Source organism: Ursus americanus, chromosome 18 (genome assembly GCF_024610735.1).
Source record: "Ursus americanus isolate L20-20 chromosome 18, mUrsAme1.1.p, whole genome shotgun sequence".
NCBI classification, from domain to species: Eukaryota; Metazoa; Chordata; class Mammalia; order Carnivora; family Ursidae; genus Ursus; species Ursus americanus.
In genome coordinates, this window is record NC_142144.1 from 26,065,097 (window position 1) to 26,088,187 (window position 23,091).

Consider the following 23,091-nt stretch of genomic DNA (forward strand, 5'->3'; position numbering starts at 1 on the left):
AAAACAAAACGCAGCAGGAAGCAAACAACTAAACAAAACCCCCAAAACATGAAAATCTACAGAGTGAAAAAGACAAAACTGCACCCATGAAACAAGAATCCTATTATAAGAAAGAGTATACAAAACTTTTAGAAAAATATAAAAATTTTGAGCTAGAATATGAAGAAAATCAATGGCATTGTTAAAGATTTTGTCTAAAAGTAGAACAGTTAGAAAAAAGAGATGGAAAATCATAGAGCAAAGACAAGAAAATGAGAGAATCAATTCTGGAAGTTCAACATCCAAGTAATAAAATATTCTTTCTTTCAGAAAGAAAGACCACTTTTATTTAATGCTATCCTGGGGGAGGGGGAGTTCTACCTAAATCAATAATACAAGAAAAAGAAATTAGGTTTAAGGGTTAGAAAGGAAGAAACTAAAATGTCTTTTTGTGCAGAAAATACAACCATTTACATTTAAAGAAAGAGAAAAAGAAAGAGAGGAGGGATGGGAGCAAGGAAAGGAGAATGGGAGGAAGGAACTTTGGAGTTTATACAGTGCAGAGTTCAGAACAGTAGCTGGGAAATGGGATCAATACACAAAAATCAACAGCATTCTCATTACCTGTAACAATGAATTGGACAAGGAAGAGGAAAAATATCCACATTATCCACTGCCCCCACTACACACACACACACACACACACACACACACACACACACGCACACACAAACTGTAAGGCAGCAAGGAATAAATCTTATCAAAAATGTGCAAAATATGGAGCACCTGGGTGGCTCAGTTGGTCGAGCGTCCGACTCTTGATTTCAGCTCAGGTCATGATCTTAGGGTTGTGGGATTGAGTCCGCACTGGGCTCCACACTCAGTGCAGAGTCTCCTTGAGATGCTCTCCCTCTCCCTCTCCCTCTGCCCCTCTCCCCACTTGTGACCTCTCTAAATAAATAAATAAAATCTTTTTTAAAATGTGCAAAATCTGTTAGAAAAATTACAATATTCTATTAAAGCTCATCAAAGGACACCTGAATGAAGGGAGCTGTATTTATGCTCATGGTTAAAAAATCTTAATATTTTAACAATGTCAAGAAACCCTTCATGTTTTTGCTTTCTCACTAGCCTGGATGATGAAAGACACGTTGGCCCAGGCACCCCCACTGCCCCATTTGACAGCCAGCCATCCTGAGGAAGCAGAGCTGCCTAACTGACTGGAAACTGAGCTTAGCTGAGATCAGAAGAATTGCCCAGCTAAATGCAACCCAAATCACTGTCAGAGAATCATGAGCTACACAAACGGTTGTCGTTTAGGCCACTAAATTTTAGGGTGATTTGTTACACAGTAGAAGCTAACTATTATATAAGTCAAATTAGAAATCAAACATGCAGGAAAAAAGAAACATTTTCAGATATGCAAGGTTTCAATCTCCCATTCACCCTTTCTCAGAAGGGAATTCCTAAAATATTGTGAAGGGGAGTTACAGAAAAATATCTGCACAACGATAAGTCTGTATTAAGGCAAGAAGACCAAAAGTTCTAGAAGGAACATCTCCAAGGGCAAGAAAATAGAACTGAGAGATTACCTGATGTGTTAGAGCCTACTGACAGTTTTATGCTTCTGTTACAGAATTTATACATAGATTATTAATAAACACATAGAAAATCAGCAAACAGAAAAGGAGAAAAAAGAGTTGCATAAGAAAAGGAATATGAGATTAAATTAGGTAGCATCCATGTGATTACATATCCATAAGGTTAACACTATTGATTTAACTACAAAATGTGATGTAGTCATTTTAGGATGATGATGGGAGAAAAGAGTGTGTGTATATATGAAGACAAAATAGATATGAGCTGAATCTCATAATTTACACACTAAATAAGAAATATTAAAAAATAGAAGTGGAAACATCTCATTTATAAATGAGAAGATAAACAAGGTAGAAAGAGTTGAGAGTGGTTGACTCTGGGAGTAGAAATAAGGGATGAGGAAAGAAGCAGATACTGCTCTTTTCCCTTATGAGTTCTGCATTAGTATCTGACTTTTCAAACTTAGGATTGGTATTATTTTAATTAAAAATATAAAAATTAAATTTAAAATACCATATCCTAACTTCTCCAAAGTTTAAATATTTTAATATAAAATCGGGAAGAAAGAAAAAAATATGCCAACAAAACCCATGTACTTATACGTACACTTCGTCTGTCCCATCACTTGCATCACTGCCTGTAAAGAGCTGTAAGCCAGGAAAATGTCAAATCTCAGTCTCTTGAGGCTCTGTGTAAGAGCCGAGGGCAATCAAGGAAACGTGCTGCTTATACTGCCTTCCCATCATCACCCTGGAGTATAAGCTTACCTCTCAGGGGTCAACAAAACTAAAACAAACCCCACTGCAGAGCTGGGGCACATCTATCATGAGTGGCTGACTGACTACTTAAGTTCATTTAACCTGAGGCTAATTTTCTCACTCTTATTTGAATAACTCCTCAGAATGAAAAATTAGTGAAATTGGGTAATTAGAGGTATTCCAAATAAAGAAGTGAGCAAATTTTTGGCATGTTTGGTCAACTTTTGCTTGTAACCATTAAACAGGATGGAAATATAAATTTGAATTTTTGGATACACTTAAGCAGCACTCCATTTGAGTATCAAACAAGTACTGCACACTTACACAATGGAAAGAGTAGTGCTATAGACTAGTGATATTGCCCTTAGATACCTTATGGGGCAGATACTGAATATTCATCACCAAATCCCTTCCTACTTGCCTGCCCACACTGATGGAAATTCTAAATACCTGTCTTTTTAGCTCCCTTTACAACAAGATGAGTCAAGCTCTGGACAGTGAGTTATAAGCAGTTTATCAGAGCTTTCAAGAAAAATTTTTGCTTCAAAGGATGAATAGTGTCATCATCCCTTCCTTTCATCTTCCTGCCTTAAACATGGATGTGATGCGTGGGAACTATGACAGCTATCTTGTAATGATGAGAAAAATGAAGAAAGAACTTCAGGGATGCCAGCCCTGACACCAGTGGGCAGCTGAACTAATACCAACAGCACCAATCTTTTAACCTCTTGTTACACAAGAAAAATAAGTCCCCTATCTGCTTAAGCCATTAAGTGTCTTCTGTTAACTTACTGCTGAAAATATTCCCAATACAATTTACAAAAAGCTTTAAAGATTTTTGAAATGTTTTACTTTTAAACTGGTTTAATCCCACACTATTTTGTAAAAGACACATTCTGTTATCTGAAAGCAAATCATCTTACCTCATTCTTCCAAAGGTGATACCTCAGTGCAAACGTAGTAAAGTCTCTCCGAACACAGAAAAACTTGCACTCTGAAGTGGAGCCATGAGAAGTATTCTTGAGTTGTTCAAAATCTTTATTAATCAATTCCAGAATCAAAGGATCAATAAGGAACACTGGTACATTTTGGCTGGATGTTAGCATAATAAATTTTTTAACTGCACGCTGTTTGAAAGGAAAAAAAGTCCCTTAATTCTTCTAAACCGATACAACAATCTACCTTATTAAATTTTTATTCATTAATTTTATAAGAATATATAGTTTTCACTCAGTATATTTACAATACAAGGTAAAATATGCTATAGTAAAATATTTGCAACATATAGAGAATAGTAAGCTACTAATTAACTATACATCAGTAGAATAACAAAATCTTCATAGAGGAAGTCCTATCTGAGATGAAAACGTTGGGCTTACAGATTATTCCCTTGGTATTAGCTAAACCTTTTTGAGCCAAAGTGGGAGAGGAAATACCAGATCTGTCAGTTTTTAAAAATCGGTCATGTCAGTCTTTTCAAAATCAAAAATTAATTGTATGTGCCACTTTTTTCATGTTTATAATACTGCTTAATAATGTTTCTAAGCAAAAGATTAAAACTAAAATATATTGCCTGCTAGACTATTCCCATATACAGTCTGATTTTCTAATAATAATGTAGTATTTTAAAATATAATTCTTTGGGGCAGTAAGTAGAGTCCTCTATTGAAAAAATAGATTTCAAAATTAAAATAGAAACACAATAATCACACTCAAGAGTAAGTAACACCAAAGAGCAGCAAAGATAAATAGTATAACTAGTATACATCACTGCTTAAAAGCATACTTTAATGAAAGTAATAATATCATAGGAACGTATGCCATCAAAAAGGTGCCTCATAGAATTAAGGGTAAACTCATATTCACAAAATCTGAAGAAATATGTAAAAACATATACAAGATAATAAATAAACAAGGATATTAAGAATTTTAAGGATAGAAAAAAATGACCATAAGAGACTCTTAACTATAGGGAACAAACTGAGGGTTGCTGGAGGGCCTGTGGGTGGGGGGATTGGGTAATTGGGTAATGGGAATTAAGGAGGGCATTTGATGTAATGAGCACTGGGCGTTATATGCAACTGATGAATCACTAAATTCTACCCCCAAAACTAATGTTAACTACATTGAATTCAAATTAAAAAATGAGATAAAGCTAGTAATAAGTCTCTTACCATTTGCTTTCAGTGCTGAGTAAGCAAATACCAAGACTACAATAATCTCTGCTCTAGAGGAGTTTATTATCTCTTAGTGGGTGAAACAACTAAGTAAAAAGTTAGAAAGATAACTTCATGCTAAAAGATTCAATAACTTAGATAAAATGGACAAACTTCTTTAAAAACACTATTAACAAATAGTCACAAGATGAAATGGAAAATCTGAATTGCACTGTACCTATTAACAAAATTGAATTTATATATGTGTGTTATATATTCATATATATATTTGCTATATATTCATATGTATTGTTATACATATATATATTTGTTATATATAAAAACTCTGCCATCAAAACAATAGCAACAACAAGAAAAAACTCCAGACTCAGATGGTGCACAGGTAAATTCTATCAAAGATTTAAGGAATAATACCGATTCTACAAAAACTTTTTCAGAAAAATGAACAGGGAGAATCTTTCCTAACTCATTGTATGAGACCAGGGTAATCCTAATACCAAAACCTGACAAAAATATTACAAAAAAAGAAAATTGTAAACCACTATCTCACATGCAAATAGATGCAGTAATACTTAACAAGATACTAGAAAATCAATTCCAGTAGCTTAAAAAAAAAAAAAGACCAAAAAAAGAGTAAACATCCTGACCTGGGTTTATCCCAGAAATGAAAGGTTAGTTTAGCATTTGAAAATCAATCAATGAAATTCACCATATCAACAGAATAAAGGGGGAAAACCCAATGATAATTTCAATACAGAAGAAGTATTTGACAAAATTCAAACTGAGAGTCTGGGAGGCGGGGGGGGGGGGGGGGGCGGGGTGCGGGCGCAGATTGGGATAGGCCGGTGATGGGTATTAAGGAGGGCACATATTGCATGGTGCACTGGGTGTTATATGCAAATAATGAATCATGGAACATTGCATCAAAAACTGGGGATGTACTGTATGGTGACTAATATAACAAAATAAAAATTATAGAAAAAAGGGGCGCCTGGGTGGCACAGCGGTTAAGCGTCTGCCTTCGGCTCAGGGCGTGATCCCAGCGATCTGGGATCGAGCCCCACATCAGGCCCTTCTGCTATGAGCCTGCTTCTTCCTCTCCCACTCCCCCTGCTTGTGTTCCCTCTCTCGCTGGCTGTCTCTATCTCTGTCGAATAAATAAATAAAATCTTTAAAAAAAAAAAATTATAGAAAAAAATTCAATACCTAGTCATGATTAAAACCTCTCAGCAAACCAGGAATAGGATACTTCCTCAACTTGATAGAGTATGAACAAAAAATCTGTTTTTGGGTTGTAGGAGTTCTTTATATACTCTTGATACCCTATCTTTTGTCAGATACATGTTTTGTAAATATTTCCTCCTCTGTGGCATATCTATTCATTTTCTTAATGGTGTCTTTTGAGGAGTAGAAGTCTTAAATTTTGATATTCTAATTTATCATTTTTTTTTCTTTTATGGTTGTTGCTTTCTGTGCTTTATACCAGGAGAATAAAAGAAATGATTCTGGAAGAAAGATGATGAAGTGACAGACACCAGCACATATAAGGTGCTTAATAAATGTTTGTTGAATGAAATCTCTTTCAGCTTAGTGTTAAATACAAACATGATGAACATATTTATGGCTTCATTACAATTATTGATATAAATATAGATTAGGGCAGGGTAGAGGAGAGATTCTCTAACTCACCTTCTAAATACGCCTTCCAGGTTGTTATCAATGCAATCATCAATGCTCCTTGGAAACAGATGTCTAATTGACTCTAAATCCAATTAATTCTAAATAGACATGACTATTACCATCTGACCTTCAGTAATCCATTTTGTTTGCAAGAAAGAAAAACGTCTTGTTGAAAACAGGGTACACTAAGACTGTAAGCCTATTCATCTAAAAGGGCTTGGAGGGACTTGTTCTTAGAGAAAGGCTAGTTCCTAATAATCATTCCCTTTCCTAAGTGCTCTCAAGTCATCTGTTTAATAACTCATTCTAGAATTTTATCAGGGCTCATATCCCACTTACTGATCAGATTTCACTTTTCCTTCCTTTTAAAATACTATTACAAAAGTATTTTAGTACTTCCCTTCCTTATAATTCTGCAGTTATAAAGACTGATTCTTATACCATGCAATGTAATTAACAAAGAGAACTCACTGAATGTAGCAAGCTGTTCCTTAATATTTGCTCATTTATCTTGGAAGTAAACCCTTTTTAAAAAAAATCCATTCTTGGGGCACCTGGGTGGCGCAGTCATTAAGCATCTGCCTTCGGCTCAGGGTGTGATCCTGGCGTTATGGGATCGAGCCCCACATCAGGCTCCTCCGCTATGAGCCTGCTTCTTCCTATCCCACTCCCCCTGCTTGTGTTCCCTCTCTCGCTGGCTGTCTCTATCTCTGTCAAATAAATAAATAAAATCTCTAAAAAAAAATCCATTCTTTTCTCCCACCTCTGGATCCTTCCTTGAATGAAAATGATGGGGCTTCTTGCTCCCCTCAGACTTCCCTAAGTTCACAGAGCAAAACATCTGCTATTTTTAATAAATTAAAAGTTCATCTTGATACTTCATAGATGAGGAGCCTGGTAAAGGATATCCCAGACTTTACTTTTTAAATAGTAATTCAAAACCAACTGATGCCAGCAATGACCTAAAATTATTACTACTTCACTGCTGCTTCATGATTTTGAAAACCCACTTCCTATCTTAGAAGCTTCATGTCTCTGGTTAGAGAGATGCCAAAGACTGAAGTCATCCACAAGAAATAACTGGTCATAACCAAAATGTATACTGATAGGATAAATGTAATTTTTTATTAGTAACTAGTAACCTAGCATCACTTTTCATTCTAAATTTGCCTAGAAAAAAAGGTAAGAAAACATATTTTTATAAATGTATAGGCTCTGAATTTATAAATCAAAACAGGGATATATCGTATGTACTACTAGTTTTCCTTATCTTAAAAAGGAAACCTGTTGAATAGATTTTTATTCCTAATCATTATTTTCCCTTACTCATAGTTCAATCCTGATTCATATATTTTTTCATTGGGGGATGCACCATAGTTCAGTGAGTGAGAATTTTGAAGGTAAACACTTAGAATCTAGACTCAGCCACTTATTAGCCAACTAACCTTAAACCCTTTAAGTGAACTGAGGATAACAATATGTACTGACTTCATAAAGTTGCCATAAGGACTAAATGAGATACTGCATGTAACACACTTGACACAGAGCCTGCCCCTTCCCCTCCACCACGTACTCCCACTGCCCACCAAGACAGCTATTATCAGCATCATCATTCAACAAATACTTATTGAGTACATGAATAAATGAACCAAAGGAACATTGTAAATGAGGAATTTCATTCATGTTTATCATACATACCCACTGTGTGCTATCAAATCCAATTCGGCTTCCTTTAGATTTTGATAAACCAGCTCCATTCTAAGAGGACAACAAAAAACATTTTAGTAAATTCAAAGCTATCTTTCTCTGACTTATTTTGCTTGGCATACAGAGAACAATCACTAGAGTGTCGGCTAGAAGGGAAGAGGTGAGGGGATGGGCAAAGTGAGTGAAGGGGAGTGGGAGATACAGGCTTCTAGTTATGGAATGAATAAGCCATGGGGACCAAAGGTACAGCCTGGGGAATACAGTCAATGGTACTGTAATAGTGTTACATAGCATATGGTAGCTATACTTGTAGTGAGCATAGCATAACTGTTGAATCACTGTGTTGAAACTAACATAACATGGTGTATCAACTATACTCCACTAAAAAATAAAAATAAAAATTTAAAAAAATATCCAGGTCTAGAGAATCAGAAGGAAGAAAGCATTATCAGTCTTCAACTGATAAGCCCCGAAATACTTCGAAAGTAACAGGAAAAAGAATGTCTGATGGTCTACAGACAATAGGAAAAATGTTTCATGCTCAAAGAAGATTCAGAGAAGTTTCTTATGCCTTGAATATGTTCTTTACCTATAAGATATAGATGGGAGGATGCTGAAGAATAGTAAGAATAGCCTTACCCTAAAAATGAAATATGCCCCACGTTCCTAAAAAGGAGACTCATATCCCCAGTAAACTGCAAGGGACCAAGTCCAATCCTTCTCTGTATTGACAGTGCCTAGTGTAGTGCTTGGTAATGAGTAAATGTTTAATGATGGGCTTTTTTTTTAAGATTTTATTCATTTATTTGAGAGAGTGAACAAGAGAGAGCACAAGCAGGGGGGGAGGGGCAGAGGGAGAGGGAGAAGCAGACTCCCCGCTGAGCAGGGAACCTGATGCAGGACTCAATCCCAGATCATAACCTGAGCCAAAGGCAGATGCTTAACTGACTCAGCCACCCAGGCACCCTGATGGTTTGTTAAATGCAGGGAAGGAGAGCGAAAAAGAGAAAGAGGTATACTGAGTAATTAAGGTAAAGTCAGAACTGTCTCTCCTCATAAGCTCTGCAACTTAGACAATAACATTTTCATACCAAGGGATATTTGAGAACAAATCACAAAGAGACAGCTTTGTAATCTTCATCCTTGAAAAGAGACTATAAACTCTGTAACATAGCCCTTGTTGCTCACCCTAGCCCTCCATGAGTAGATGAGACTGAATTTCTGAGCTGTTTGTTCTCTCTCCTGGATCATTACCATCAATATATAAATATATTATTTCACCTATCTTAAAACAAACAAACAATTCCTCTTTTCCCAACTAACAATTCCGTCCTCCTTTAAGCAAAACCCTTAATGGGTTGTCTGTTCTCATTGCCTCGGATTCCTCTCTTCTCATGAGCTTACAAGATTAATTTCACACTTCCAAGTATTCATCAAGATCACCAATGACCTCCACGTTGCTAAATCCAATGGTCAATTATTACTCCTTGTCTTATTTGATCTATCAAGAACTGTTGATCACTTCTGTCTCACTTAAACACTTCAGTTGCTTGGCTCTCAGAATCCCATACTAATGGTTTTCCTGCTATTTCTCTCTGGCTGCTCCTTCTTGTTCTCATTTGCTAGTTCTTCCATCTCTGATATTGGAGGGTCCCAAAACTCAGACCATGAGACTTTTCTCCCTCTTCTTACTCTATATTCACTTTCTTGGTAACTCATTTACTCTAATGGCTTTAAATACAATCTATACGCTTACACCTCTCAATTGATATTTCCAACCAAACCAGTCCTTTGAATTCCAAACTTAGATATTCAACTATCTGTTGACCTTCTTCAACTGGATGTCAAATAAGCATCTCAAATTTAACATGTATGAGAAAAACTCCAGATCTCTAACCATCCCTCAAGCTTGCTTCTCCTAGTCTTTCCCATCTCAGTTAACAGCAACTTCCCTTTTCCAATTATCTAGGCCCAAAATACTAAAGTTATCCCTGACTCCTTTCTGTCTTTTATACCCAACATCTAGCCCATCAACAAATTCTTATAGCTCTAGTTTCCACTTCTCATGAATTCTATTATCAGCTCCCTTGTCCAAGCCATCATCACCTCGTGTAAATTACCAGAACAGCCTTCTAACTGTTCTGTGTTAGCTCTTGACCCAACAGTCTATTCTCAACAAAGCATCCACTCTACTTTTTTTAAGTCAGATCATGTCACATATCAGCTCAAAACTTTCCTATGGTTCCTAATTTCATTTAGAATAAAAGCAAAAGTCCTCTATAGCCATATTCAGCTCTTTGCTGTTCTTAAAACTGCCAGGCATGTTCCTGCCTCAGGACTTTTGTACTTCCTTTGGTCTCTAGGTAGTGTGCTCCTTGTCTAGGTATCCACATTGCTCATCCTCTTCAAATAGGCTGTTTCCTCTATTTGTAATCACCTTCCCATCCTTCTTTACCTGGAGAACTTATACTCATAAAACCAACTCAAAATATTATTTCAACCATTAAATATTCAATCATAACCTTCCTAAGTAGGTTATTCAGCAGTTTTTCATTCCCTATAAACTTTGCACTTACCTAAGCTTGAAGGGTCAAGGATAAGGACATAGGAGGATCCAGTTTTATAGGGGGGCCTGAAAATTATACAATTTTGGTGGTCCTTTTTAAGAAAAAGAATGCAAAAATATCTTCTGCAAACTTTACCAAAATATATAGCTTTGTAACATATTCCTAAGGTCCCTTCAAGGGCCTTTGGAAGTGAAGGGCCCTGCAGTTTAAATTTCATTTATTTTAATGGTTAATATATCTCCAGTGAGGAATAGTTACTGGCACCCAGTGGCTACACTGTAGCCATTTCGGAGGAATGCAGTCCCTATCAAGCAACGATCCTAGAAATAGAGAACCAAGAGAATAAATAACCTGACCTCTCGTTTCTCCTGGTCTCCAACCTCAGGGTGATGTTTCCCATTGGCTGACCGCAACTAGAAAAGTCAAGGGAACTCAGCTAATGCAGTCCATAGAGGTCAGCCTCCTGAGGCTCAGAGTATGCAGAAGACAAGATCTCGAGAAGCAGAGAGACTATCCACCATACCATGGTAAGAAATTTGGATCGTATTCCATAGGTATGCTATGCAGAGAATAAGTGGATCGGATCTTAAGAAAAATAACTGTGACAGCAGTACAGAAGAGGATTACAAAAGCTAAAGAACAGAAGAGTTCTTAAACGATAACTAGTAAAGTGGTCAGAACAGGGTTTATGAACTGCGCTTTAAACATGTTATCATTTGCTTGTATGTCTCTTTGTAGATTTCTCTCTCTCTTTTTTTAAGATTTATATATTTTAGAGAGAAAGAGCAAGTGAGCAGGGAAAGAGGCAGAGGGAGAGGAAGAGAGAGACTCTCAAGCAGACTCTGTGCTGAGTGCAGAGCTGGACAGGGCTTGATCCCAGGACCCTGAGATCATGACCCGAGCTGAAATCAAGAGTTGGAGAGACACCTAACCGACTGAGCGACCCAGGCGCCCCTAAGGGTTCTTAACTCCTCTCCTCTTCAATTCCAAATTTCCCCAATTTGTGACTTCCTAGACAGCAAGCATTACACCTGACTCACATTTTGTCTCATAGCCTAGTACTGTGCTTGGCACACAATAAGCGCTCAATGAACACTTGAGAAATAAATGGCTGAACGTTCTAAAAGAAATGCTATATAAAATCAGGAGGTTTTTTTTTTTTAATTTTAAGCCTAAAGATATTCCTATAGGATATTTAGAGTAAAAATTAAGTGAAGTGAATGAATAAATGGAAAGATGGAATCAGATACCAAAAAGGAGGGTAGAAAAAGTCTGGTGGCTACTGAGCCCCACTGATAAATAAGTCAAATTAAGATATGCCATTAAAGAGAAAGTATTTGGGATATACGGGGTGAAGATTTAAGGAAAAATCCTTTCATTTTTTTGAAAGACGGTATCCAATAATCAGTTTCTTACAGAAACCAAAAACCAGAATTCTTAATAGAGAATCAAACAGTAAGACTTAAAAAACATTTTTTAAGTCTTTAATAATTCATCTTTTTCAATCATTTATAAATTTGCAATCCTGGGACCCCTGGATAGCTCAGTCAGTTAAGCGTCTACCTTCAGCTCAGGTCATGATCCTGGGGTCTTGGGATGGAGTCCTGTGTTGGGCTACTTGCTCAGCAGGGGGCCTGCTTCTCCCTCTCCCTCTGCCTGCTCCTCCTGCTTGTGCTCTCTCTGTCTGTCAAATAAATAAATAAAATATTTAAATAAAAAGAAAATAAATTTGCAATCCTAAGAATCAGAAACACTAACCATGGTAAATTCACCAACCCTCCAGGCAGCCTTCCCCTTCTATATCTCAGTGCCTTTCCTTCCAGTAGATGTACTGTTCTTTTATTACTCCTAAGTCCCGGAAGTTCTTAGTGGATAGGAGCCATAAATGTGATCTGAGACAGTGGGAAAGCTTTGTTTATTAATAAGCCAAAATGTTTGGCCAGAAAACCTATGAAGTCTGAAGTCTGGGAATACATGGAAGTATTTATTAAATATCCCTCAATTCTAATGGAAGAAATTCTTTCACATTTCTCTTGAACAATGGTGGAGATGGGGATGGGGGTAGAGGGAAGGATAGGAAGAGAGGGACAACAGCATTTATCAGTTTATCATACTAGATCAGATTATCAGATAGAATACTCTTCCTCCAGCAATGACCCATATATTACCCTTTAGAGCATAAGAGAATTAGCCAATAGTCAAAGAAGATTTTTTTACAATCATGTTTCTTGCATGATTTTAGCAAGCAACTGACCAACTCAAAATATTTCAAAAACCTTTGTTGCACATGATCTAAATGGCTACCAGATTAATTTCCATTTCTAATAATGGCATATGAAATTGTTCACTGTGAATGACTATTGCCAAACTTTAAATCCAAACTCCCCTTTCCACTCCCTCCTGGCCTTCTAACCAAACACACAGAGGTTACTACACATAATGCAAAGAAAGACATCCTAGCGCAGAACCCTGTAAGTGGCTTTCTAGGTAATAAGAATAGCTGAATACTTCAGGCACTGGTGTCGCTTACGGTTCTAAGTCAAGAACATCGTTAGGGTTTGGTTTACCCAATACTTTATACAAACATAGTCCGGTTGGCTTTGTCTTCCCTCCACTGAGTTAGCAATATTTTATCATTTTCTACTGTTATTCATAATACCTTAAAGCCATCTCATTTCATATCTTAACAATGCTATAGTATTTTGTTTGAACATATTCATATGAGACTCTATGAGAGAAGACATAACTTTTAGGACCTGAACTTGGCAATCTTCAGCAAGAAGCTTAACATATCTGGGCCCCAGATAACTCATTTATGAAAAAATGATAAATGTAGGCTCATGAGAAGTCTGTAATAATTAAATATAATTTTATTTATCAAATAGCAATGTAAACCTTAAAAGGACTAGAATGTGTAAACTATTAACAGCTACCATCTACTGAGCATCTACGATATATCAGACACTAAGTTAGATGCACTTCATACATTATCTCAACCAGCAAAGTTGCTATTAGCCCCATTTAAAGAAATTGAGGCTCAAAAAAGTGAGATGACTTGCAGTAAGCCAAACAACCAAATGAGGATTTGAACTCAGGTCTATCTAGGTCCCAAACTCAAGAATTAATGCTGTTAGTCTCTTATATCAAATTATGAGTTCCCTGAGAGTAGGATCTGTGTTCTATTTATCTCTGTATTCCTGTAAAGTGGCCTTATATATAACTTATACATAAAGTGGCCACGTGTGTGTGTGTGTGTGTGTATATATATACACACATATATGACAAGCAATCAATAAATACAGATTGAATGAGCCCACAGAATTATAATCACACAGTCACACAGGGGGTCCTACAGACACCCCTTCCTTTGTGATGCAAGCTGTGAGCCAATTACCTGAAAGTTGGAGCTCAAAGAAAATGCTCATAAGGCCATCACACAAGAGTTTGTATTTAAAAGATCTAGAGGGTTGTTCTCTGGAATCTGAAGAGTCAACTCCATTCATCTATGGAGTTGTAGCCAACCCAATAGATATAATACACTAATTCCTTCTCTTCAATGCTATCAACTAACTAGATTATTCAGACCTCATTTAGGAAATCATAGAAAGGCTAAACTTGTCTAACCAGCTAGGGCCAAAAGGAATTCTGTGGTGAGGCCCTAGAAATGGTCAAAAGTAGGCCTCCTTAACTCTAAGACAGCAATACCCTGTCTTCCCTAACCGATGATAAAAGAGTACTCTCTCCTGAGGAGCCTGAAAAGCTTTGCAGTCCTTCTCAACACTTACTGCTGCAGGCATTTACTACTACAAGTGGGCTGTGATCACAGATAAAACCAACTTTTCATTCTTGTCCTAGCTTTAACACATAATCTCAACTGTCCTTCTAAATTGCCTTAAAGTTCAAACATGACCTAACATCATGGTTTTTATGCTGATGCTGCTAACCTATAAGTTAGTGCTGATTGCGGCTACCATTCTGTAGTCTTCCGCTAACAAATCAAACTAATTTAGTTGAACTAGAAATCATTTTATTTGTGTGAATTTCCTTTATCTAAAATATCCCACAAATGAGAATATTGAACAAATGAGAAATGCAATTCAGATACAATCAGTAAACAAAGTTTACAAAATTCTGAGTTCTCTTCCTATGTCACAAGAAACTATACTAGAATACTCGAGATCCATCTGTTCTTCCCTGAAGTTTCAGTGAGATCTTGAAGTTTAGTAAAAAGCCAAAGTTTAAATATTTTCAACAAAACTGAAAATATTTTTAAAAATTGGGAGCTTCAGGGGTGCCTGGGTGGCTCGGCTGGTTAAGCATCTGCCTTCGGCTCAGGTCATGATCTCAGGGTCCTGGGATCGAACCCACATCGGCTCCCTGCTCAGTGGGGAGCCTGCTTCTCCCTCTCCCTCTGCTCCTCCCCCACTCCCTGCTCATTCTCTCTCTTTCAAATAGATAAATAAAAAATCTTTTTAAAAAAATGTTGGGAGCTTAAGCATCTATTACTCTAACTACATCTACTATTTTTAAACAAAGCATTTTTTTCCTGTTGGCATAAACTACTTATATTCCTTACAGATGGTACTTTATCTTCACACTAATGACATACAAGAAGCATCTATACTTCCCGTAGCACCCATCCCCAACAAATTATAAATAAATGTAAGAAAGAAACCATTTCTCATTTCTTCTATCACCCTGTCATAATGCCCGGCAAAAAGTGACTTTTAAATAAAAGTTTTTGAATTAATAAAGTTTAAAATCCCATTTTATAGAATGTAAAGTTACTTGACTAGGAATAGCTTAATATCATTTCCATTTTTTTTAATAAAATAAAAGTAACCTTTGGTATTTCAGAACTTAGATGTTATCATTTCTACCTATTATTAATAGTGAACATAAAAAAACAAGAACTCGAGTACAATACAGGTTTAGTAAACTTTATTTAATTTTATTCCTTATTTTGTTCAGTTTTGCTTAATGAATATGGCACTTATTACTAAGGCAGTTTGCATGCCATGGACACTATATAACAAATACTACTTTTGATTATAAAATTGAAGATAATAATAAAAATAATAGCTCATGGGGTGCCAGGATGACTCAGTCAGTTGGCCGTCTAGCTCTTGGTTTTGGCTCAGGTCATGATCTCAGGGTCCTGGGATCGAGTCCCACATCAGGCTCTGTGCTCAGCAGGGTCTGCTTGAGGATTCTCTCTCCCTCTCCCTCTGCCCCTCCTCCTGCTCATGCTCTCTCTCTCTCTCTCTCAAAAAAAAAAAATGATAATTATGTGACATTGAACAAATTAATAAATCTCAACAAACCCCAGTTTTTTCTCTGGGAAAATAGAAAGTATAAGATACACTCAATTTGTTGTTATGAGAATTAAATGTATGTGAAATGCTTAGCACAGTGCCAAGCCTATAAGCACAGCAAAAGATGTTAGCTGCTGTGACAGACAGTGTGTAAGTTGACCTGACACCCACTCTCACACTTCTTCTCCTCTACAATCTCTATTACAGAGTCTGGAAAAGCTAAATAACAACAACAACGCTAGTAGTAAAACCTTGCTTTCCCAGATTATCTTATACCTGAAAATCTGCTGGCTAATGTCACAAAAGTAGAAGGCTTCTAGAATGCACTATTTCTTCTTCCAGCCTTGTCTAGACAAGGAAAATGTCAAGAGAATTTTAGAAGCTCTGGACTCAAAGGCAGAAGAAACAAATAAGCCTCTATTTGTTTAAGCTACCATTGGTCAGCCAAAAGCATCTCTAACTAATACAGATGCCATTACTGTCAGACACTCACCGGATAAACAGCCAAGGTAGCTGGCAGCCTCGGTACTTGTCAATTATTTTAAAAAATAATTTAGCCTGGAAAGAATGGGGCGAAGTACAGACTGTCAGCCCTGCATGTTAGAAATGGGGTGATTTGCATGGGCAAGTTATCTAACATCTCTGTTAGAGTTTTGGTTTTCTCATCTGTATAATGAGATCTAGCAACCCCACATAACAATGCTGCATAATAAACTTGCCCCAGTCTTAAAGGCTAATATGCATTTATTTTCTCTGTCAGATCCACAGGTCAGCCAGGCAGCTATGCTTTGGTCTGCTTCATACATCCCATCCAGGGCCCAGACTGGAGGGGCAGAATCTACCCAGGGCACATTCTTCTCCTGATAGGTCAGGGTTGCACAAAGGGCAAGTCATATCATAACAGGCCCTTTGAAATTTCTGCATATGTCTATAACATTCCACCAGCCAAAGTAAGTCTCATGGTCAGGGTCAACTAGGGCAGAGAAGTATCGTCCCCTAGAGTGGGAGGGAGAAGTATATCATAGTGAAATAAATGAATTTTGGTATTTTATCAAAATTATTTATTACTCAGTTCTTTCCAGTGAGGGATAATATGTTTGTAAGAGTAATAATTTTATATAACTGTATCAGAAAAAATTTCAATAGATTAAACATTACTGAAACTTGGCACCTTTGATTACTGTGCTATAACAACATTTAACTACAATGTTGAATTGCTTGCCATACTTCACAAAGATGAGAATCTCAGTAAGAACTATTTCTGCAAGAATGTGAAAAACTGAGATTAATTTTATGTACTGAAATAGGGAAGAATGTTAGAAAAATACACAGTTAAAATGAAGCCTAATGATGAGAAAAGAGAAAAAAATTACCTTTGCTGATAAATAGTGCTTGTAGTAGTACAACTGAAACAGCAGAAATGCAGAACTTGTCAAAGTTAAAAGCGCCAAAATCACGTTCTTATTGATTCTACTCATTAGTCTGCAGTGCTCACTTGGTTGTCTTTTGAGAGTAACCCGGTTGGTTTCATCTTCTTTAGATAAGAAGATAATCTTGTTTTCTGTAAACAAAAAAGATATTTCTAAAGAAACAAAAACGTACTTTTAATTTTTCACCTCTAATAACCAGCACCACAACAAAGAAAAAGTTACCTAAAGTTCTACTGAACATTCTTTGATTTGCTAATTTCCTCTCCTAAATAAATAATCAGATATGAGACAAAACATGAAAGAACAAAAATACTTATCATGGCATTCTACAAATAACAACTGCAAATAACAAACAAACAGGATATTTGTAAAACCAGACCAAGAGATTTGGGGGCTTCTCCTACAGTTTCTGATTCAGTAGATCTGGTATGGGGCTTCTGAATTTGCATTTCTGACATGTTGCCAGGCCATGCTGATGCTGCTGACCATATTAAGAACCACTCTCATAGAAGAAACAGAAAATTTTTGGTCAAGAAATATCATCTGTATGATAGCTTTTTGTTGTTTTTTGTGACCTAGGATATGGTCAGTTTTTATAAATATCCCATATATGTTTTCAGTTTTTTGCAAATGTAAATAAAGTATAAAGATAAAAAGTTTTGTTCTTTCATCTTTGGTTGCATCTGATTATTTAGGATAAGAAACTCAAAACAGTTCTACTTCTTTGTACCTCCTCTGTACTATTTGATTTTGGTTAAACATATTGCACTTAATTCTTCAAGTGTTCACCTTTATTCCTTTAAATATACTAACACCTCATTACTTGATGTCTAAACTTTTTGTCCTTTGTTCTCCAGCTGAAAAATAAGAGGAAATCAGCAAATTTATACTTACCCTCCTGCTTTTTCTCCTCCTTCAATCTTGACTTTATTAGTTATTTCTACCTCATTACAGTTCTATCATATTGTTACCACAAATCTCACAGTTAGGGGCACCTGGGTGGCACAGCGGTAAAGCGTCTGCCTTCGGCTCAGGGCGTGATCCCGACTTTCTGGGATCAAGCCCCGCATCAGGCTTCTCCGCTGGGAGCCTGCTTCTTCCTCTCCCACTTCCCCTGCTTGTGTTCCCTCTCTTTCTGGCTGTCTCTCTCTCTGTCAAATAAATAAATTAAAATCTTTAAAAAAAAACAAAAAAACCCCAAACCTCACAGTTAATTTGTTCTTGTTCATCCTATCTTCCCTACCAATCCTTCTGCTGAATCAGCTCCATTCATCTACTGGATAGCTGATATTCATCTTCCTATAGTTTATCAAAAAACTTATAGATATTATTTACCTTGAGTTCTTTTTTTTTTTTAAGATTTTATTTATTTGACAGACAGAGAGACAGCCAGCGAGAGAGGGAACACAAGCAGGGGGCATGGGAGAGGAAGAAGCAGGCTCCCAGCGGAGGAGCCTGATGTGGGGCTTGATCCCAGAACGCCGGGATCACGCCCTGAGCCACCCAGGAGCCCCTACCTTGAGTTCTTACATTGTTCAAATACACTTGTCAACTGATAGTTGGGCTGAGATCATACTTTCTTTCCCCTGATGACTTGTAGGCTTTGTACCACTGTTCTATAATGCTAAATATCTCCTTGACAATATCTGATCCTTCCCCCAGGACACCCCTACAGGTAAATTTTAATGGGGTGAACAGAGAATGCACTTCTTACCTATGAAATCCAATTTTTAAAAAAACTAGGTTACATAACAACGTTGATGACTGTATAGCTGACCCTTGAACAACATGGGTTTGAATTACATGGATCCACTTATACATGGATTTTTTACAGTACAGTACTGTAAATGTATTTTCTCTTCCCTATGATTTTCTTAATAACATTCTTTTCTCTAGCTTACTTTATTGTAAAAATACAGTATATAATATATATAACATACAAAATATGTTAATCAACTGTCTATGTTATTAATAAGGCTTCTGGTCAACCGTAGGCTATTAGTAGTTAAGATTCTGGGGAGTCAAAAGTTAACACACAGATTTTCAACTGCATGGGGGGGGGGGGTCGGTGTCCCTAATCCCCACACTGTTCAAGGGTTCATGCATACTAATTTTTCTTTATTACATGCCCTTTCAATCTCTAGAACTAAGATTTCTTTAGTGGGAAGTTTCTTAAGTTATATGTTTGAATATTTTTCTGTTCTAATGTTGAATTCTCTATTTCCAGAACACAACTGATTTGTTTCACAGCAGATTTGTTTCATCTCTTTTCATTCACATTTCACTTTGTTCAACTTTGAAAAGCCTGTAGTCACGCCCTTTACTGACTTTTCAACAATGTTAATTCTCCCTTTTGCTTCCAATATGGCCATCTATTTCTCTGATTTTATTTTTCTTCCTTTTCTTTCTTGAGCTCTGCCAGAATATGATTTATCATATCCTGTTGTCTTACTATTTCTCCGTGGCCAATAAACTTTGTCTATTATTTTAGAGAAGTGATTGTTTCATTAAATTTGTTAGGCCAAAACAGTTTTCCCATGGGTTCTTTGTCACTTGTTTTTCCCTGTTTCTTTCTTCTTTTTTTCTTGCAGCATTTTTGTGCAGATACTGTTCTTGTTTCCTTTTTATTATTTACCTGTGAATGATGTGAACTCTATTAGGATCATTTATTTGCAAGAGGACTGTGGAAGGAAGAAGCAGGCTTGGTTCTAAACTAGAAGGTAGTCGCCGATGTACAACAAAGCATTTTATGACACAGTGTTTTGTACGTGTGTGTGTGAAAGAGATACAAAGAGAACGTGTCTGAGAACAATGAGAGAAAGTTGTTTAGCCATGACTTCTTACCTCACCAAGAAAGTGTGTTCTGCAAAGATGGTGTATCTGTGTGTTTTCTCATTTTCTCTTCCCTTCCTGCTAGTTCATGCAGCCAAACAATCCAAGGACGCTCCTACTGCCTTCCTATACATCCTGATCCCACTGTAGGCAGAAGATCTTTCTCACGTTGCTCTGCAAGCTCTGAGATCTCTTCCTACTAGCATCCTCTTTTAATCTCTTCCTGCTTACATCTGACAACCATTTCTCAAAGATTTTGGTTTGCGGTTATAGGATTTCTGGTCTCATCAAAGATGTAATCTCTGTCTCTCACTCTCCTTGTTGTTTCAGGCTAATTTCAGATAAAAGAGGGTACGAATGTCTCTACTTTGCCATTTTAAAAATCAAAAGTTCTTGGTTTAGAGTTTTAAAACAACACAAATGAGCTTCCAGAGCTGAAGCCTACATGAAGCAAACACATTATATAAAGTCAACAAACTACTTAAGAAAAATGATACCAAACAGTAATATGAATAATTCATTTGATTTACAGATAATGTATAGAGCAAAAACAACTGAATAAATCACGATCATGTTCTGTTTCCTCAAATTGTAAAAACTAGCAACATACATAAAATAACACTGATGATGACATTAGTTTTTGCTGTCAGCTAAAATCTGCTAAAATAAAACAAATATGCTGACAAGGGTAGCTCACAAGATAACAAGGAGAATATCCTTCATTTTCAATATTTCAGCTCAGTTTCTTGTAGTTATATTAAATAGTACATCAACATATTGTATATTGATTCCTATGTAATTTTCTAAAGTGGCATTCAGAGTGTGCCATAACTGAGCCTCTTCTATGCCTGAATTAATAAATAGAAAGCATAGGGGCGCCTGGGTGGCACAGTCGTTAAGCATCTGCCTTTGGCTCAGGGCGTGATCCCAGCGTTATGGGATCGAGCCCCACATCAGGCTCCTCCACTATGAGCCTGCTTCTTCCTCTCCCACTCCCCCTGCTTGTGTTCCCTCTCTCGCTGGCTGTCTCTCTGTCAAATAAATAAATAAAATCTTTAAAAAATAAATAAACAAATAAATAAATAAATAAATAAATAGCATAAAAGACCTATATACACTACTACAGAAACATAAGGTTCAAATTATTGTCTTGTTCTCTTTTTGGACATGTCTCTAATCTACAATGAATTCTTAACATAAAATAAACCTCTAACACGTATCATCAATCACTTAACTCTACTGTTATTATCAAGATGATATCCAATTAATGTTATTTCATTATTTTCTATAAATGCCAAGGCAATTCAATTGCAAAGGAGGAGTATTCACCTCTCAAAACATTCCTTTTTTGCTAGCACGGTCTGTTTATTAGGAATGTAGTTACCACTTTAAAGTGAAAAAATGTGATACTTAAAAAAAGAGAGGCCAAGGCTTATTGATTTTACTCTAAAATATCTCTGGCATCAACTCCTGCTTCTTTCTTCACTGTCATTCTAATTTAGACTCTAATTGTACCTAATATCCTAATTTTAACTAAAGCCCCAGTCTCCACTTTCTACCTACCCATAATCTCACCTACACAGCAACAGACGTACCAAGTTGCTGAGAGATGAATCAAGTCATGCCACAATAAAAATTTTTCCATGACTTTCTACCACCTACAAACAAAGTTCCAATTCCACAGAAGAGTATTCATAATCAGACTGAACACAAGCAAATTCTGCAGGGTTCTCCCATGTCACAAACTGAAATTTTTGCCTAAGAATTCCTGGAATACATATCACACTTTCCTGCCTCTGCTTTTGCTCACTCCCTCTTGTGTGAAATGCCCTCATCCATTTCCATAAAACTAGCTACACCTCTTTTCATAACTCCTCTCAAGTAACCCTCGTATACAGTCTTTTGTGCTCTTCCGAGTCAAAATTAATCTCTCCTATCTCTAAACTCCTAGTTTTACCTTCCTGCTGGGAACATTTACTGCCTACTGTACAAGCACAGATGCCACAAAAAGCTAAGCACTGGAGATAAAATGATACATAAGATACAGTTTCCTATTTTCTAAGAATTTAGAGATGAGTAGAAGTTTTCAAAAGAAGAATGGTGATGTTAATGGTGATGGAAGGTGTGATGTACCTAAAGAATAGCATGGGAAGTTTTTAGCAAAATGTACAGACCCCATTCCTTATCACCCCCACATCTAGCTTGTGATAGACTCTATCAGAGGCAAATATGGAGGCAATGTAAACAGTGTAACTGCTATGAACGAGTAGACACAAGTTACTATGAGAGCACAAGGAGAGGCTTTTACTACCTTCCGTTTTGAATTATACTTATTAATAGATATGAATCATGCCCCCTACCAGCCTACAACTGGCTGAATTAACATAAAGAAATAAAATGTATGCTAAGTATACTCAAGTACATTGCACAATGCTCAAGAGTACACAAAATTATTTTTTAAAGTTTCTATTTTAAAATGTTCTCTGTCCTGCAGGAACTTTTATGTTAAAGCAAAATATGAAATATGAAGAGTGATTTTTGTTTTTAGAATTTAAAGCCCATACTTTGTTCCAACTCCTGAACAAGAAACATTTAAAAATAACATATGGAGAAATATGGCATAGAAGCAAAATAAAAATATTCTTTGTGTATACGTTTCTTTTTATATGTGACATCTTACCTATCATAATAAAAGTTCTGGGGAGGATAGGTAATGTATTTTTTTACTTATACTTAGGGAAAGCTTCCTAAAGAAGACAGTATATCATGTCTAATGAAAATGAGTATTGCAGAGATAATAAATTAAAATGAGGGGGAAATAAAGGAAAAAAAGACACCAAATGTTTTCAGAAAAATATATAATGCAGACACTAAGGGGAGTTAGGAGGTTTAAGTAATTCAAGTATCTTCAAGTTCTAATGCAAATATGAGATTAAAATAAGTATGGTATATTATAGCACAGAATGTGTCTCAGATGGCCTGCCATCACCAGTGCCATAAACTAAGAATTGGCAATGAAGAAAGGATTGGGTAGATCTGCTTCTCAA

The 23,091-nt window shown here is 36.5% G+C and overlaps 1 protein-coding gene across 5 annotated transcripts in view; it reads right to left on the bottom strand.

Annotated features, from left to right (window-relative positions):
* FKTN (fukutin) overlaps positions 1 to 23,091 on the bottom strand; it is a 73,927-nt gene that overhangs the window by 44,589 nt on the left and 6,247 nt on the right. For 2 of the 5 annotated variants that reach the window (XM_087869498.1, XM_045780380.2), the window contains exons 1-4: positions 20,057 to 20,889; positions 17,156 to 17,343; positions 7,892 to 7,951; positions 3,260 to 3,463 (exon numbers count right to left, since the gene is read on the bottom strand). In XM_087869498.1, the coding sequence (XP_087725624.1) occupies positions 3,260 to 3,463; positions 7,892 to 7,951; positions 17,156 to 17,260 (369 nt within the window). In that variant the 5' untranslated portion in view covers positions 17,261 to 17,343; positions 20,057 to 20,889. Of the gene's footprint in view, positions 1 to 3,259; positions 3,464 to 7,891; positions 7,952 to 12,030; positions 12,152 to 17,155; positions 17,344 to 20,056; positions 20,890 to 23,091 lie in introns of those variants that run through there. The other 3 variants (XM_045780382.2, XM_087869497.1, XM_087869499.1) reach the window with 2 other exon arrangements.